Source organism: Dromiciops gliroides, chromosome 1, assembly GCF_019393635.1.
Source record: "Dromiciops gliroides isolate mDroGli1 chromosome 1, mDroGli1.pri, whole genome shotgun sequence".
NCBI lineage: Eukaryota > Metazoa > Chordata > Mammalia > Microbiotheria > Microbiotheriidae > Dromiciops > Dromiciops gliroides.
This window is the reverse complement of record NC_057861.1, coordinates 2,479,153-2,496,892: the sequence shown is the minus strand read 5'-3', so window position 1 is coordinate 2,496,892 and position 17,740 is coordinate 2,479,153. Positions and strand designations below refer to the sequence as shown.

At 49.4% G+C, this 17,740-nt stretch overlaps 1 protein-coding gene across 1 annotated transcript in view; it reads left to right on the top strand.

Moving 5' to 3' along the window:
- UBE2L3 (ubiquitin conjugating enzyme E2 L3) overlaps positions 1–5,026 on the top strand; it is a 50,928-nt gene extending 45,902 nt beyond the window's left edge. Inside the window, exon 4 of the mRNA XM_043969514.1 lies at positions 4,198–5,026. Within this exon, the coding sequence (XP_043825449.1) occupies positions 4,198–4,352 (155 nt within the window). The 3' untranslated portion in view covers positions 4,353–5,026. The remainder of the gene's footprint in view (positions 1–4,197) is intronic.
- Positions 5,027–17,740: the final 12,714 nt, after the last annotated feature.

Here is a 17,740-nt window from a genome sequence, read left to right as displayed (position 1 = left end):
GCCATGAGAGGGGAGTCGCTGCTGGCCAGTTATTCGGTGCCCGGGAAGCTGCCTGCCCTCCTTCCTCCTCTCACGAGGGGACTTTTCCCCTGCCACCCAACTTTGCTGACAGTGCTCCAGAGCCCCAGTGGCCAAGCCCCTCTCCCAGTCTTCATCCTCCCGGGCGTTCATGCTGACCCCACGTGTCAGGGGCTTCAGGGAAAGGAAGCCAGGTTTGGGCCATCGTGATGACTTTGTTGGAATATTCCCAGCAGTCTCCAGGCTTTGGGGTTCTTTGTTTTCTCTGAGAAGGTGACTGACCTCCACCGGACAGTCTGGGGTGGGGTGTCCTTGGCTTTCAGTGGCAGGGTGGTGTGTTCTGTCAGCTCCTTCCAAACCCAAAAGGGTGAGTTGATGGATGATGGCTGAGGGTCTTGTTGGAGACCCAGACAGGGTCACTGACTGGCACTGTCTGCCTTTGAAAGCTGGCCCCACCCTTTACTGGCCACGTGACCTCAGGCAGAGCCAAACCCCTCTCCTGAGTTCATGAAGTGGGAGGCCTCCCAGAGTCCTTCCTTGTTTGGGCTGGTTTTCCTACCAGCCTCTTTCCCCCTTGCTGTGTGTAGACACTTGTTTCCTTCACAGCAGCACTGCTCCAAGGATCTCTGGGGGATCTCTCGGCCCCGGTTCTCATGCTTCTGACACCGGTGCCGTGCCCTCTACAGCTTTTTGAATAGCTGTGGTTCCTGGCCTTTTGGCAAAGCCTTCTGCTGGCAGCAGCCGGCAGCCAATGCCCGGTCTCTCGAGGTTGGGCACACCGGCCTGAGCCGCTGCCGCTGCCACCGTACCACTCAATACTCTCCTGACCGCAGCAGGGCCCCGAGGGGTGGACCAGTGCTGGTTTGCTCCCTGAACTGTAGACAGGCTGTGAGTTTAGCTCACTGGTGCCAAGGGACGGTCTGCACGATGCCCTCGGGATCAGCTTCGGTAGTGATGCTGGTGCTCAGGACCAAGGCCGAGTGCCTTTCTTTAATGTCTCCCCCTTCACACCCCTTTCTGTTACGCTGCCCGCTTTACACCAGCCCTATGGGCTCAGTGGGGCACATGATGCACTCTGCATTGTAGGAGAAGAGAAGGGCCTGGCTAGTGCTGGGGCCAGGCTGAAACGGAAGCCTCCTGCAGCTCTGCGCACTCTGGCCTGGAGCGGCACCCATCTTTGCCAGGGCAGGCCTGCCACGTATTTGTTAGCTCCTCTGAGCTCGTAACAGGCCGTAGAGGTAGGGGGAAGGATTCAGTGAGTAGGAAGAACTGGGGCTCGGCCTACTGGTGCCCCAGGGCCCAGACCTGTAGGAAGCGGTAAAGCGGGGGGCTCCTAGAAGCTTGTTCCCAAAGCTAGCCCAGCTTTAGCAGGGGTGCCAGGGTGCACACACCTGTCTAGGGCAGGACAGATGGCACTGGGTTAAACAGCAGGGCCCACCCTTGGCATCTCAGGCCCAGCCAGATGGTGGCTCTGCTTGAGGCGTCTTGTGAGCTGAGGCAGAAAAGCCGAGTATTCAGGACAGGGGAGACTCTTCTGGGCTCAGGCCTTAGCCAGAGAGGCATCGTGCAGCTCTGGCATCTGAGGGTGCCCAGAGAGACGCACCGAAGACCCTCAAGGGTGGTCCCAGCAGAGGCCACTTTTTATGTCCCAGGTGCACGACTTTCTGCTTTCCAGTTCACCCCCTGCTGGCAGCGTTATGCCCATCTTCTAGAGGGCAGCGGCAGGGGTTTGTTGGAGCTTGATGGAAGGGGAGGTAGTGGATACCTTCCTTACTGGAGGTCTTCAGGCAGATGCTGAATAGCCCCTTGCCAAGGGACGGTAGATGGGGATTCTTGTTCCAGTGGGGCTTGACTTGAGGACCTGCAAGGGTTCTGAAAACTGAGGTCCAGAGAGGTTGAATGGGATATCGATGCTTGCACAACTAACCAGTAAGTGTGAGAGGTAGGTTTCAGTCCCGTGACTCCTGACTCCAAGTTGTTTCTGTACTGTTTCTGGGGGTGATGTCATCAGGAGGCATGACCCCTCATCTCTTGGAACCAACATGCCCCAGCTGGGCTGGCGTCCAGGCCCAAGTGTCTCCCCTGCCCCGCCTCTTTGCCCAGCACTTGGCTTTCCTGCGCACTGGCGTTATTTTGAGTTTTGTTCTTTCTTGTAGCTTCCCAGCCCTCCTCCAGGTCATCCCTCCTCTTCCAGCCTCACTTCCCTCTCAGCACTGGGGTCCACCCTTTGTTGAATGATTCACTCACCTTTTCCCTTGATTCGTTTGGTTTCTGGGTCTCCTGCTGTCCTTGTCATGTGAGTTCCAGCGCTTGGAGGTGAACCCCCCAGGACCTTAGACCTTCATCCTCAGTCTCATCCTGTCAGTGTCAGTGCACAAGTCTTAACTGAAGGTCTTCCTGAAGAAGCCTTTCCTTGATCCTGCCCCGCCATATGTCTTAGAAAAAGTGGCAAAGATTTCTCAAATGAGGAAACTGAGGTGGAGAGCATGCGCGACATTAGACAGAGGCAGATCTGAACTCAGATCTCTCCAACGCCCACTCCAGGGGGAGCTGAGACCTAGTCTTTCTGCTTCCTCACCATTTCCTCTTTCACGGAGCCCTCCTTTGTCGCTAATGAAGCTTGGCTTCCCAAGGTCACCGGTGACATCTTTATTGCCAAACCACACCGTCTTTTCTTTTTCTTGCCCTTGGCTTCCTCCCAGTTCTCTCTCCTTTGACTGCTGAATGTAGTCACCCCATCCCTTCTCCCCCCTTTGTCTTTGGCTTAGGTTTTTCCTCCTCTTCCCAACACCTTGCCTTGGCAGCTTCTGTCACTGCACCTCTGTGCACAGGACTCTCATCTTGCTCCAGTCGCCATCTCTATGGGACCCTCACCCAGCTCTCCATTGGGGATCTCTGCTGGGCTGTGTTTCAGACGCCATCCAAGGTGGGATTTGGCCTCATCTTCAAACGCCCTGCCCTGCTCCCAGACTTCTCTCTGCCTGTTGCCTCCCGGTGTCCCCACGTCAGCCGCCCGGTCCTTTTGGTCTTTCCCTTATGTCCGTGGGCTTCCGGGGCTCCCGCTGTAGTTCATTTTCACTTTCCATTTAAGGCCTTCCCTGCTCTGGTCCTGGGTGATGTTTTGGCCAGACTCTGACAGTCAGTATTAGGATTCCCTTAGCACATTGTCTCTCTAAACCCATCTCTTCCTTCAGATTGCAAGGCACAGATGCTTTCTCTGATATCTCAGGTCTCAATATTTTTACATCTCCCCCCACCCCAGGTCCTTCATCCCATTCTATCTGTAGTTATTGAGGTGCAAGACTTAACCCTTGAGAGCAAGAACTGTGTCATGTTCCTTCCTCGGTTCCCCAGCACCCAGTGTAGGCTTCTCTCCGAAATAGGTGCTTAATGGTTGTCGAATCTTATTCTGCCCTGTTCCTTTAGCTGATGTCGCAGGATGGACCTGAGGACCCCTTTACCACTTCAGCTCCCCGTGAAATGGGGTCCCTGCTGGCATTGGGCGTCATTGTCCCTCATCTGAGGAGACTAAAATAGACTTGCAAATGAAGCAGAGCCCCTGTAGGCCCCCTCAGCAGACATTGTGACGGCTCACAGCATTTGAGGTGACTAGCAGCGGTGTTGATGGCTCGGGGGCGGACCAGGCACTGGCCTGGAGCCTGGAAGGTGGGCCCTCCCGCCCCTGCTGGACCTTTCTTTGTAAAAGGGAGGATCATGGGATTTTGGAGTGGGTAGTTGAGTGTGGAACCTGATTTCAAATCCTGACCCTGCTGCTTCCCCCCTGGAGGACGGTGGGCAAGTCATTCAGTCTCTCTGGCCTCAGTGTCTTCATCTTTAAGAAGAGGGGGTTGGTTGGGAATCGATGAGCTCCAAGTCCCCGATCCTGTGCTATATGAACGTCATACTTAATGCCGAGGTCCCTTCTCCTGCCAACGGGCTGTGGTTCTGTGATTCTTTGTAGAAGTTTGCATCCCGACTAGACCGAGGAGCTTGGCCACCCGCTTCTGGTGATCAGCTTCCTGACTCTGAAGGTGGGGGTGGGGCTGTCCCCTTCCCACTTCTCTAGTCAGTGGGATTTTTGGTGGTCTGAGCCCCAGGCTCCTTGTAGCGGCTCGGCCAGGTGAGCGACGGGAGGGCAGATGTTCTAACCACTGACAGGCCTTGTCCTTTTCTTGGCAGTCATCCAGTCCCTCATAGCACTGGTGAACGACCCCCAGCCTGAACACCCCCTTCGGGCTGACCTAGCTGAAGAGTACTCTAAGGACCGTAAAAAATTCTGTAAGAACGCTGAAGAGTTTACAAAGAAATATGGGGAAAAGCGGCCCGTGGACTAAATCTTCCAGGATTGCTTCCAAGCAGGGCGAGCGGAGATCTGGAGCAGTGCATTTCCAACACCCGCAACCAGGACTCTTTGGGAAATTGACAGGGGCCACCTCCTGGCGTTAACTTGTGGCAGTTACTAACTTCCTACCGTTTTCTTAATCAGAAGTGGTTTAGGTAAACCTGTAAAGAAAGGATTAAAAATTTACGATGTTCTAGTTCTGATTTCTTTGTTTAAAAATCACTGCTTCAATCTACCTTCAAGGACGCTGTGTTCTTTTCTTGCCCAACTCCAGCCCAAATCTTCAGTCGCTCTTCAGGTTTAAAACAGAAAGTTAGTGAGCGGTGCCCACTCCTCGCCCCTCCCTTCCCCTCTGTAGGGATTATTTTATTGCATTCATTTTAATCGCACTCCCTTTCCCTGGAACAATGCCTTGGAACCCCCTATTCAACCTCTTCCTTCCCCCCTACCCCCAAGCCCTGAAAGAAAATAGCGTAAAATCCAGCAGTCCCATTGCTTTCCCCTCCCGGGCCCTGTGCTTTGAGATGCGGGTTGTGAGTTTGTAACATCTGAGAAACCCAAATGAGGCCCGAGCCAAGGGTGAAGTCTGTGATGAGGAAGGAGCCTGGCTGTTGTGTAAATCTGGCTGATGTTATCCAAATGATGTCGATTAAATGGCAAACCCCCGATTGTCTGCTTGTGTGTGTGATTGAAATCCAGCCTGGCTCCAGAGCTGCCCCGCGCAGGCTGCTCGCACTGCGCTGGTGCCCGTGGGCCTCCCGACAGCGGCCAGGCTGGAAGCAGCTTTTGCAATGGCCTCGGCTGGGTCCTTTATCCCCTCTTCTCATGGTAAAACGCACACTAACGCCCCTGGGAGATGACAATGGAAAGCTGACTTGCAAAGTCCCCCCTTCCCCCAATATTGAATTCTTTGACTGGCTTAGAAAAGGAGATTTGCGTTGGGGATTGGGCTTGTAACACCTGGAGGTGGCACTGGTCCGGCTCAGGCTCATCCCCCTTCCTCCCCACCCCAGTCCCTTCTTAGAATCACTTGGAAGAACCTCTCTGGACCAGGGTGGCTTCTCTCTGCATTGACCACTTTGGCGGAAGCAAGGCATTGCCCCTCCCTCTGAGGCAGCCCCGGTGAAGAAGCCCACCTTCAGGTTGGAAGGTCTTTTGCTGCCCGCCCTTTAAGGATGGTCGTTTGGGTTTGGTTTGGTTTGCTTTTTTAATATTATAAGTATTTTGACTGCTTTTTTTTTTTTGGTAGAAATAAAAAGTGATTATAGATTTGCAATCATATGGAATTAAAAGGATTAAAATGTGTTGCTGTCTCTTAAAAATAAATCACACCCCCCCCCACCCCCCAATAAATAAGTGAGATCCTAGACAATATCCATTGTTGCAACCCAGATATTTGCTGTGGTGATTCTGGTGATGTGAGATTGACTCCTTTTTCTCCGTTTTTTAAATCTTGTCCCAAATGATCTCAAACCTTTAGCCTAACCTTTTAGCCTGGTTGCTGAGAAGGACTAGGCCACAGAAGAAGGGATGATTCAAGAGCTTCACATCCCCCCCACCCCCCCACCCCCCGGGGCATTGAGACCTGTAGGTTACTCTGCTTTTTGTCTGTGCAAAAGTGGGAGGTTTATGAAGTGTTCATTTGTCAGTCAGTGACCACGCTGCTGGCCTGTAAATATCCCCTGCTTCTTCAGCCCTCCCCAGGAAATGGGGTGCACGACTGCATTTGGGGTCGGCCGTGTTTTCGGAGGGCGAAGGAGCACACACCATCAACACAACCACCACTGTCTCTTCATTTGCTGAAAATTGGTACGGACTTTGTTTCCCTCCTTCTTTGGATTTGTAATAAAATGCCAAATTCTGTCGAACAAAAGTGTGTTCTGCATCAGACTCCTACCTAGATGAAGCCACTGTTTGTCCTGTTACTGCCTCTGAGCAGGAAATGTTTGCCATTCTTTGACACTGTATGGTCCTTTCCTCTTTCGATAACACTTGCTTATCTCTCATAGTACTTAGACATTTCTGATTGTCAGCCTCTCAGGTTCATGCCATTGAGAGGGAACCTCTGCAGCCGGGCACTGGGAAGGTGTGGGTGGGAGCTCCCTCGATGCTGTTCTGGGCCGGCGGCTGGGCAACAGATGTAGAGCAGTGGGTTCTGTTGTTTGCCTCCGAAGCTGCGGCTTTTCTGTAAAGAGCTGATGAGGGGTGAGGGATGGGGGGAGAGCTGCTGCCATAGCGAGAACCAAATCGCTGTGTATGGTGGGGGGGGTGAGGAGGCGCTGGCTGTCCTTGGATCACTCAGGACTTCCCTCCTGACCATGTGCTGAATTCTCAGCCTCCCTTCCTTTCCCCAGACTACAGCGCACTCTTCTCTCCCCCCCCCCCTGCCCACCTCGTTGTGGTGTAGACTTACTGAGGTTCTGCAATCCCATTCTGCTACCCTAAATAAAAATGCTCTCAAAGGTTTTGTGGCCTGACTTTTTGTCGTCAGACATCCGGCGGAGCCTAGAAGAAGTAAGTTTTGGGTCTCTGAACAGACCACACCATCACCCTTTGCACTCATCCCAATTGCTGTGTGAGGACACGTGACCTGTCCAGCCATGGGCTCTGTGATGTCCCCCAGGTAGGATAAATCTTGTCCCTCCATGGTTGGCAGGGCAGCCACCCCGGCTTCTGACCTGGAGTCCTGCTGCCTTCTGGTCCTTTGGCTTGAGGCTCTGCACACAGCAAAGGCCTTTAACCTGTGGCAGGAGTCAGTTCACCTTGATGACTTTTTTTTTTTTTGGGCGGGGCAATGAGGGTTAAGTGACTTGCCCAGGGTCACACAGCTAGTAAGTGTCGAGTGTCTGAGGCTGGATTTGACCTCAGGTACTCCTGACTCCAGGGCAGGTGCTTTATCCACTACACTGCTTAGCTGCCCAGAAGTCAGTTCATCTTAAAGGTTTTGGCAGCTTTGAGAAAACCAGCCCTTTAAACACATGTGGTGGAGCAGGGGGCAGAGTTGGGTACACAGCTTTCCAAGGTTTCTGACTGCTGCAATGTGTAATTCAAAGAAAGAATCCTGACTTGGGACCTGGGACCAAATCCAAGGTCTGCTGATTTCATCTGTCAGATGAAGAGTAGATGCCCTGTGAGGTTCCTTTCAGCTCGAGGTCTTGGGATCCTAACGACTGGTTGAGCTCAGGGAGAGACCAGTGACCTTGGTTCTGGGTCCTCGACAGAGCTTGGCATGTAGGATGGCATCCACCCTGGTATTACCCACTTCCCCACAGCAACAACAGGTCCCAGAATTGTAAGGGTTTTCACAGGGTCTCTTCTCTCTGTGCCAGATCGTCCTTACGCTCACCACTGTGGGAGGGCACATTTCTCAACACTTACCTAATGTCTAGATCTAGGCTGAACAAAAGGTCATCAGTCCACAGTGATTAGGGTGATAAGGAAGGGCTTACTCTCACCCAAGGAGGGACAACCGGGCTGTCTAGTTAACAGCACTGAAAATCACGGGGAAAAGGACACTCGGCCCTCTGGACGTGATGTCAAGGTACAGGAATGTCCGTTGCAAGAATCGAGCAAACAGTTGTAAGATGTGCATTTTAATTTCACTGACTGACTATAAATGACCGTGGGTGTGAGGAACCTTGTTCCTTACCTTTCACCAAGCCAGGTTCCGTGTAGACATCACACACCATGGCATGTGCTCTGGCATGTACGACCATTAATCCAAAGGCAGAAGTGAAGATCTGTTGTGTAAGCTAAGAGGCTGCTTTCTCTCAGGGTCGTGTTTAATTGAACCCTGCAGTTGCTCACAGGTGTTAATTTCAATGCCATTGAATAACCGAGTGTTTGAGTCAGACCCTTCCTTGGCTGGGATCCAGCTTCTGGGACCTTCGTGTGGTGAACTCTGCTCTCGGTTCTAGAGCCCATTCAGGTTGCCTGCGCGGAGCACCGTGCTAACTTCTGGATGGACATCCATCCATAGGAGGCATAGGACAGAACCACATTGTAAGCAGACTGTAGGTGCAGGAGCCAGTCCCAGGGTTTGGTACCTGGAAGACCTTGGAGAGTGAGACAGAGGGAGGGCCATCAAAGAAGACAGTTACTGTCTGCTCCTGGGACACAGGTGACACCATTGACAGAGATGGAGCAGAAGGAACAGATGGCAGGATCACGGAGAGAGCAGGAAGGGGGTCCGAGCAGGCACTGAGCCCACCGGGGCAAATGTGGGTGTGGGCCCCTGTGCCCACTGTCGGGCCGATGCACTGACCTTCCCCCAACCCTCTTGTTCTGTATTTCAAGAGAGGACCATGGCCAAAGGGGAGGAGAGAGATTGGGAAATAAGCAGAAATCTAGTCTGCAAAGGACTAGATGTTTTTCCAATTGAGGCAGCTACTTTCCTTTGTATAAGAAAAAGCAGGCCCTGTCCCTCAGGGGCCGAAGGGAACCTTAGGGTGCATCTGGTCCAGTCCTTTCATTTTACAGATGAAGAAATAGGTCCAGAGAGGGAAGGGTCTTGACAAAGGTCCCATCCAGAGAGTGAAAGCTGATCTGAACTCACATCCTTTCATTTCCACTCTCCCTCTTTCCTCGCGTGCCTATGAAGTATGCCTTTCTGCACCTTGGAAGTTACCTGGGACAGATCCCAAGAGTCCTCCAGACACTGGGCCTAGGATCAGAGGACCAAGGCCTTGAAGTCACCTCCTCTGAGCCCTTCCCTCAGTTCACTTCCAAGGAAACAGGCCCAGAAGACTTTTGACTTACTGAGTGAAGGTCATGTCACCCGCACAAAACGGGCTCCCAGAACCTTCCACTCACAGCCACTGTTCTGCCAGGACTCCCTTCTGGCGTGAAGTGATCGAGCCACATTAGGTCCCTTACAGCTAAGAAAGTCTACAGGCCCAGAACTCCGAGCTGGCAGGTAGGGGACAGCCTGGCGACTCAGAGCTGTGGACCATTCTGGGAGTCTTCTCCAGGACAACCACTGGTCAGGTTCTATGTGGCAAGGGTCCCATGAACTTCTCCAGTGGGACGGTTTCCCTGAACTAGTCAGACAATCTGGTCCCTCCCAGAGGGAGGAGTCGGCAGGTGTGAGGGTCTCCTGGGAAGACAGCCTCCAGAAGGATGAGGGAGAGGAGGCAGGCTATCCCATCCATAATTTTGTTACAGGGCACCCTGTCCCGTCCTCTGCGTGCCTGAGGCTACAACATGTTCCTCTGTCTACCTGCCCTAGCTAGTCTGTCATCAATAGATGAAATGAAAGTCTCTCCTTAATTCCCAAATGTCTTTGCATTCTTAAAGTTCAGCCGATTGTTCTCAAAAGATATCCACATTATCAACAGCCATAGAAGCAACACGCCAAATGCCTACTCACAAGTATTTAGAGACAAGCGAATTAAAGAACCTTGGAGTGTCCTACCTAGCAAAGCGGCAAAGATGACAAAAGGAAGTGAAAGTTGGAGGGGCCGGGGGGGGGGGGGGGGGGGGGGAGGTCATGTTAGTGGAGCTGTGAATGGGTTTGGCCATGCTGGAAAGGCATTTAGAACCATGTCCCATCAGAAAGTAGAGACTTCATTTTTGGGACACTGGGACCAATGAAAGGATGGAACAACAAGGTCTTAGGAAGAAGATTCTGATGGGCTGTTGAGAGATTTGGAGTGGGAAGCTGGCTCCGAGGCCGTTGTCATGGCTCAGAAATGAGGGGGTCTGATGTCCATGGGAGCGGAGACGCAGCAGTAGGAGGCTCACCCTTTCACATAAGCACTTGTGAGCCGGAGAAGGGCCGTGGGGAGACTGATGACCCAAACCAGGACCACTTGGTTCTTATTGAATCTGCTTCTCTTGATGAAAGCCGCTCGGAATGGGCCAAGGCTTCGGAAGGCAGGGAAGGCTTTCTTCAAGTCAAGCCCTCAGTAGGCGCAGAATCACCTGCCAGGCGTTGGACGTGTTGAGATGAGAAAGTCCCTGTTAGCAAACTGTACCTCTGCCCCAGTGGCATCAGAGCAGGGCACACAGATGAGGGTTTCAGCAGCAGAATTTGGAAATGCCACAAGGGCCCATCAATTCAGAAATGGCTGAAATCCCTGTGGTCTAATAATGGATAACGTGGATTATTGTGCCAAAGAAATGGCAAACCTTAAGAATTCAGAGATTCGGGAGAAGACTTTGGTCCAGTCTGCAGAGAGAAGGAGACAAGTCCAAGAGAACGATTTAATCCTCAACTCCACTAACGCCCAGAGACAGGTGCTGAGAGGTGGTGGAATAGTGAGTGACACATACTTTGCTAGACAGTCACTTGGTTGCTTTGCTATACTTAACTATGCCTTTTTGTAGTTGTAAAAAGGGAGAAGGGACTGTTGGGGATTTGTTTTGCTAAAGGAGAACAAAACTATCTTTTAAAAGCAAGTCTAGGGGCAGCTAGGTGGCACAGTGGATAGAGCACCAGCCCTGGAGTCAGGAGGACCTGAGTTCAAATCCGGCCTCAGACATTTGACATATACTAGCTGTGTGACCCTGGGCAAGTCACTTAACCCCAGTTGCCTCACCAAAAAAATAAGAAAAAAAAAGCAAGCCTAGTAGCTAGAGAGAACAGGAATTTCTAGGTTGGATGAAGGTGTTTCCCTTTTCATTCCTGGAAAGCTTCTCTGTTAAGATGTAATAAGTTTTTCTGTGAAATGTGAGGCAGGTGATGATATCATGAAGAAAGTTCATGAGTATGAGCTAAAAATAATCCCCCCCCTTTTTTTTGGTGTGGCAATTGGGGTTAAGTGCCTTCTTTTTTTTAATTTAATTTTTTTTATTGAATAGAATTTTATTTTCCAAAATATATGTAAAAACAAATTTTAACATCAATTTTTTTTAATTGTGTTCCAACTTCTCTTCCTCCTCCATTCCCACCCCCCCACCCACTAGAACTCAAGCATTTCAAAATAAGTTATACATGAGTAGTCATGGAAAACATTCCCACATTAGCTAGGTTGTGAGAGAAAACAGTCAAAAAACTCCCAAAACTTCAGACTGAGGAATTGTCAAAGAGAAAAAAAATTTTTTTAATGTGTTTCCAGGGGCATCTAGGTGGCACAGTGGACAGAGCACCGGCCCTGGAACCAGGAGCACTCGAGCCCAAATCCAGCCTCAGACACCCAACACTCACCAGCCGCGTGACCCTGGGCGAGCCACCCAACCCCAATTGCCTCACCAAAAAAAGAAAAAAAATGTGTTTCCATCTATTTCCAGATACTATCACTTCTTTCTCTGTAGATGGGTTGCCATTTTCATAAGTCCTTCAGGGTTATGTTGGACCATTGCCTTGCTGAAAAGGTTAAGTGACTTGCCCAGGGTCACACAGCTAGTAAGTGTCAAGTGTCTGAGACCGGATTTGAACTCAGGTCCTCCTGACTCCAGGGCCGGTGCTCTATCCACTGCGCCACCTAGCTGCCCCTTTGTCTGTTCCTCTTAATTGTGTCACCCCCTCCTTTGGGTCAAACATAACAAGTCTAGTCCCTGTTCTAAAGGCCAGCCTTTCAAACACTTGCATAGAAGGTGTGCCCAAGCATTGCCCTGGATCACAGTCAAATTCCCTTCACATAAGAGGAACAAAATTTTTGTTTTTCCACTGATGAGAACTTCGTTCTGACATTGATGATAGTCTCCTTAATGAGATGTAAGATTCAGTGTTGGAATAACTGTAGGAAGATGAGCACACAAATATATTTGGTAATGCTATGAATCAGTCCCACCATTCATATCCTTTGACCCAGGAGTCCTCCACTGGGTTCACCCCAAGGAGACCAAAGACAGAAACAAACAGGCAAATTATACCAAAATATCTATAGCAGCATATTTTTTGTGATAGCAAAGAACTGGAAACAAAATGGGGGAAAGGGGTCCGTAGTTGGTTTGTGAATGTAATGGAATTTTATTGTGCAAAAAGAAGAAATGAAGAATTGAAGGGATGCAGAGTAGGGGGAGAAGATTTGTTGGACTGATGCCGAAACAAAAGAACAATGTACTCCGTGACTATGGCAAACATTAATGAAAAGGACAGAAGGAGGAGGCTGAGGCCCTGAGCCCTCCTGTCAGAGGGAATAGGTTTGGGCAGCCATTGTGGACCTTATGCAAGGTCACCATCTATGTGGTTCTTGTTCTTTATCATGAGAGGTTGTTGGGGGAACAGGCAGGGGTTGCCCTGTATACACAGCAATGACTCATGTAAAAAGGAAAGTCATCAATAAAATATTTTTTTCAAACAGCAAGCTGTGGGATTTCTTTGGCCAGGTATGCAATCCCCTTGTCCTGGGCGGCCCCGAGTTAACTTTAGAGGGACGGCTACGTTCATTCATGTCCAGGTTCTTAGGTTTGTCCTTGGAAAGGACAGGTCAGCAGAGATGGTGTGGAGGAGCCACTGTACTAGAAGCATTTGCTAAGCACCTACTGTGTGCTGTTCACTGGAGATAGACCCAAAAAAGAAACTTTCTGCCTTTAGTAGGAAATGGAAGTTTGGGGAAACAGATACACATGAGTATAAATGCTTAAGGGCACCCCTAACTGGTAGGGTGGGGACTCTAGGGAACAATTACCTCTGGTTCAAAGTACTGTGGGTAAATTCCATAACTGGGATATAACTATTTGTTTTGTTTTGTTTTTGTGGGGCAATAAGGGTTAAGTAACTTGCCCAGGGTCACACAGCAAGTGTCAAGTATCTGAGGTCAGCTTTGAACTCAGGTCCTCCCGACTCCAGGACCAGTGCTTTATCCACTGCACCACCTAGCTGCCCCCAGTGGGATATAACTAATACCTTAGGTCATTATCATGACCTAATGGATCCATTTCCAACAAATACAGCATCAGTGAGAAGAACAGGAATATAAGGAACACGTGGTTGGGGTGCTGCCTGGGCCCACCCATGGAGGGAGCCCGTGTCCAGAGCATAGAAGAAGAGGATCATTTCATACTCTCCGCCGAGTGCTGCTGTCTGGGCAGGGGGCTTTGCTGCCTCCCGCTTCCGACTTGGCCGAAATCCTTGACTACCCTTTTCTCAAAGGAAGAGTGAATACGACCATGCTTTCTCAGCACGAAGCCCAGAGAAACCAGAAGACCCTCGCTTAGCCAAGAAACTAACCTCCCCTTTTCTCTGTCTGCTGCTGGCCTCGCTGCTGACTGAAGATCTTAAACAAGTTTATAGTGAGCATTTTGTGTAATTCTCTGCTTTCAGTCTCTAAAGTCTAGACTGCAAACCAAGAATACCAAATAGCTCTCAGGTTCACATTTCCCCAGTTTTCAAATACCAAGTCTCTTTCACTCTCCCATGTAAGTGGGGAGATGAGTTAAGTCCACTGGGCAAGGCCACCCTGGAACCAAATTGCTGAGCTTTTCAGAGATTTTGTCCCCAAGCTCTGAGGGGTTTGGGGCCACTCATTCATAAAATAAATACTGTCAGAAACAGGTAAACTGAGGCAGGACCCCTGGTCTGGTGCAAAGCAGGAAGGCCATTTATTCTCGGTCTTGCAAAAATGGGCAGACACCCTGAAACATGTGCTGCAGTTTGTCCCAGTCAAACTGTCCCTTTTATCCTAGATCTAACACAAGGCCCCTCTCCCATCTGGGTTCACATTCTTCAGGACACTTCTAAACATGTAGACCCCCACCCACCCAAAGATGTGGCATCACTGCTGCCCCCACCCCATGGGAGCACTAGACCCTGAGATTTTACGATCCTTTGTTCTCCAACTTTATCATATACTTGTTTCTTTCCTTTTGGGGGAGGAGGGGCGGGCAATGGGGGTTAAGTGACTTGCCCAGGGTCACACAACTAGTAAGTGTCAAGTGTTTGAGGCCAGATTTGAACTCAGGTCCTCCTGAATCCAGGGCCTGTGCTTTATCCACTGTGCCACCTAGCTGCCCCCTGTTCTCCAACTTTAGAAAACCTTTGTTCACTCAGGAGGGAAAATGAAGGGAAATAGTTTTTAGGGAATAAGTTTTTAGGGTTTGGATTACATAGTTCTTATCTGAGAGAAACATGCTCTACTGGTTAACTGTTAACTCAGCAGGAAAAAGGAAGGAATGGTGGAGATGGGGAGAGAAGCCCCCAGGATTTGAATAATGTATCCTGCCAACTGAGGCAGACACACCATTCCTGTCAAATACAAAGTAATTTTGTGTGACTTGGTCTCCTGAACAGTCTTCCCTGCTCCCCTCTTCCAGTAATGAGGGCCCTGTGCAAATGTCAGGGTTGTAATAATATGATAACTCAGCAGTCCCTTTGTTTGGTAGGCCCCAAGTAGGTTCCCTTTGTTGCTAACCAAAGGCTCCACCCAGGTCTGTATGGACAGAAACCTCTAGAAATATGGGCTTCCACGGGATCATGAGGGGATTCAGGGAGAGACACTGCTGGGGAACCCCTATTCCGTCTTCTAAGGCTGTATGAAAGAGGCAGACTTGTCAATAATGTGGTAAGTAGGCCATTGAAGTACTCAAGTGAGGAATATGAGTTCAGTTAGCCTCAGGGCTGCTTCTTGAGTCTTTGAAGAGCAAATTATCAGTAACACTAAATCTGGAATCATCTGGGTTCTTACGATTCAGTGCATCCCCAAAATTTAGCTGAAAGCACCAGACTCCGAATTTTCTAAGGGTTGATCTACCCCTTGTGTCTTGGATGAGCCACCATTCAGTCTAGGACCTCTGTCACCATGGTAGCCACATCCAGCCTAGTCAGCAGTACATTGTCAATATGGCCTTCGAAAAGTGGGACCAGACTAAGGTATGATGAACTCAGGTAAAAGCCTCTGCACTGGAGAATGCTTTGGCAAAAATTGACAATCCCATTCCGCCCCCCCCCCCCAGGGTTAACCCTAAATCCTGGGTTGCCTGGTCCACATTGACAAGGTCAGGAATGGAGGCGGCAATTGGCATAACAATTTTATTCAAATCCCACTAGTCTACTATAGGTTCTTCATTAGCTTCATTACTGCCCTGGTCTTGAATATCCCGATCTGGTTTTACCAGCCCCCCCCCCCCCATAGACTGACCACCACTCACCTTGTCCACCACCTCATGTTTTGAAAGCCATACCCTCCCACTGTGACATTCTGCCCATTCCCATATCTCTGACTCCATGCCCTGTCCCTTTTCTCCCACTCTCCTCTTCCCCTGAAGGTGCCAAACGGCAAACAGCTGGATTTTGCCTTCCTGCTTCTCGAAAACAAACTTTTCCATCAACAGACTCCAGTCAATCACTTCTCCCTGCCTTTATCCCTGAGAGACCCATCCATACTCTCTCCAGCCAGCTAGCCTCAACATGCATGCCTCTCTTCAAATTCACTTCTCCTTCCCTGGTTATCCACCCCCTCTTTGGGTCCAACTCTTGCAATCCCTTCATCTGGCTTATTTTCTTCAGGTCTCCCCACACAGCCTGTTCACCCAGATTCATGCTCTCCATTCAACCTTTTCCCATTCCTTAAAGGTTAACGACATTGCTCCAAACACAAATCGTCTTTGCCTACGATCCATCACTCAATCTTTATTACTCTCCCTGCATGTCTGTCTCACTATGGGTGTATCTCTTGCCCTCTCTTTCCCTGTCTTTCTCAGAGAAAACCACTACCACAATCCATCAAATTCATCCACATCCCGACAATATGTCTAGCACGATAAAACTGCTGGGCACCTCTCCACTATGTATCACAAATCACTTGAGGTAATCAGCTTAAAACTATAGAGCGTCACAAGAATAAATTTCACCCAAAACTGAGACCAGAACTGATTTAAACACACCTGATATCCCATAGAAGCTCAATGGACAATTTCATTCCAGTACCAATTCACCCAAGAACCATCCACTCCAAGCATTCCACGTTTTTTCCTTGACTTTAGTTTGTATGAATCCCCCCAGTTTCTTAACTAGATGGCCAAATCAAATTCACTAACCTTTTTGGATGATTTCCTTTCTTTTGTCGGTTTAACTTAATAACTAATGTATCCGAAGTTTTCTAATTAGTTTGTAAAACAATGCTAGAGCATCGAATTTCTTTCTGTCCCTCTCCCACTTCCTTAATCTATTCCAAGCACAAACTTACAATTTTTTTTACAGAAACTTGATCACATAAGACAATTTCACAATTCACACGTGAGACACACTCTCAGAGAATTTCTATCTCCTTGAAACTTCCTCAGTCCTTTCTCTCTGCCCCCCCCACCCCCATAGCAGAAACTGCCACTCAAAAAGGGGGAAGGAGAAGGCTTTAGAACACATGGCGCCCTCCATTCTGATTTCATCCCAAAATATTTTATCCTGTTTCTTTTTCACTGTCAGTACAAACAGGGTTCAATTTCTTTCCTGATTGCTTCCCTAGAAGGGGGCTGTCCCCTAGGGATTTCCCATAAGGCCACTCTTACTCAGTTCCTTCAGCACCATCCTTGGTGACTTTTTTAATTCAGGGTTCAGCAGTCCCCTATAAACCATTTAGCCTACAGACTTAAACTGCCTAGCTTGGCTGTCTAAAACAGCCCACAGCCAGGGTTTTGCCTCAGTTTCCCTAGGCTGACATAACCTCCCAGGAAGTACTCAACAGCCCTTTTCCATCTTGTGGAGTGACCACCAAAATAGAGGCTCACAGGCCTTTTAATCTCCTAATCCCTCCCCCTTTTCACCATTATTCTGATTACTCAAGGGTTACAGTCTACATGCAAACACTAGCTAATTGGAACGCAGTATTTCTTAGCCAATGGTGATACAGGGACAATTTTTCAATTCCTCCCTTACATGGACACAGCTCAGGAGTAGATCTGAATAAGCCTAGGGTTTCCCTGAATCATGTGATTTTGTTTGGGGGGGTGAGGAAGACAAGCAGACCTTTTCCCTAAAACAGGTCCGGATTGAGAGGAGACCCATCCTCACTTCCTCACAATCCCCTTCTAACTGTAGGAGGTCTGTCACATAGCAATCAAATATAATTGATTGGCATGATTCGAGGTGCATTCTATTAAAATGAAGTCTGGGGATATGTGACTTAGGTCCCTCAAAACTTGGTAAGGAAAAAACCAAGAAAAACACTTGGTAAGAGTGTAGATACCCCACCCCACCCCCAGCCCCCCAAGCTGATCTGAGCACAATAGTTTCTACCTAAGTGTGGTTTGATAAAGTCCATCCATTATCTAGATCAATGGACCTGTCTGCATTCAAGATTCTTTGTAAGCTTGCGTTGGGCTTGACCCAGATGAAGAGATTCAATGTAATCTTCCTTTAGGAAGACAACTGGACTTTGAAGTGGGGAGGGGGGAGGAGAAGGGACTAAGAAGGGAAGAACACTGGGTGCCCCCCATATTATTAATAATCATTTAATAATCATTTCTCACAAGAGTCCATCTTCTTTTCGCTAGCACCTAAAT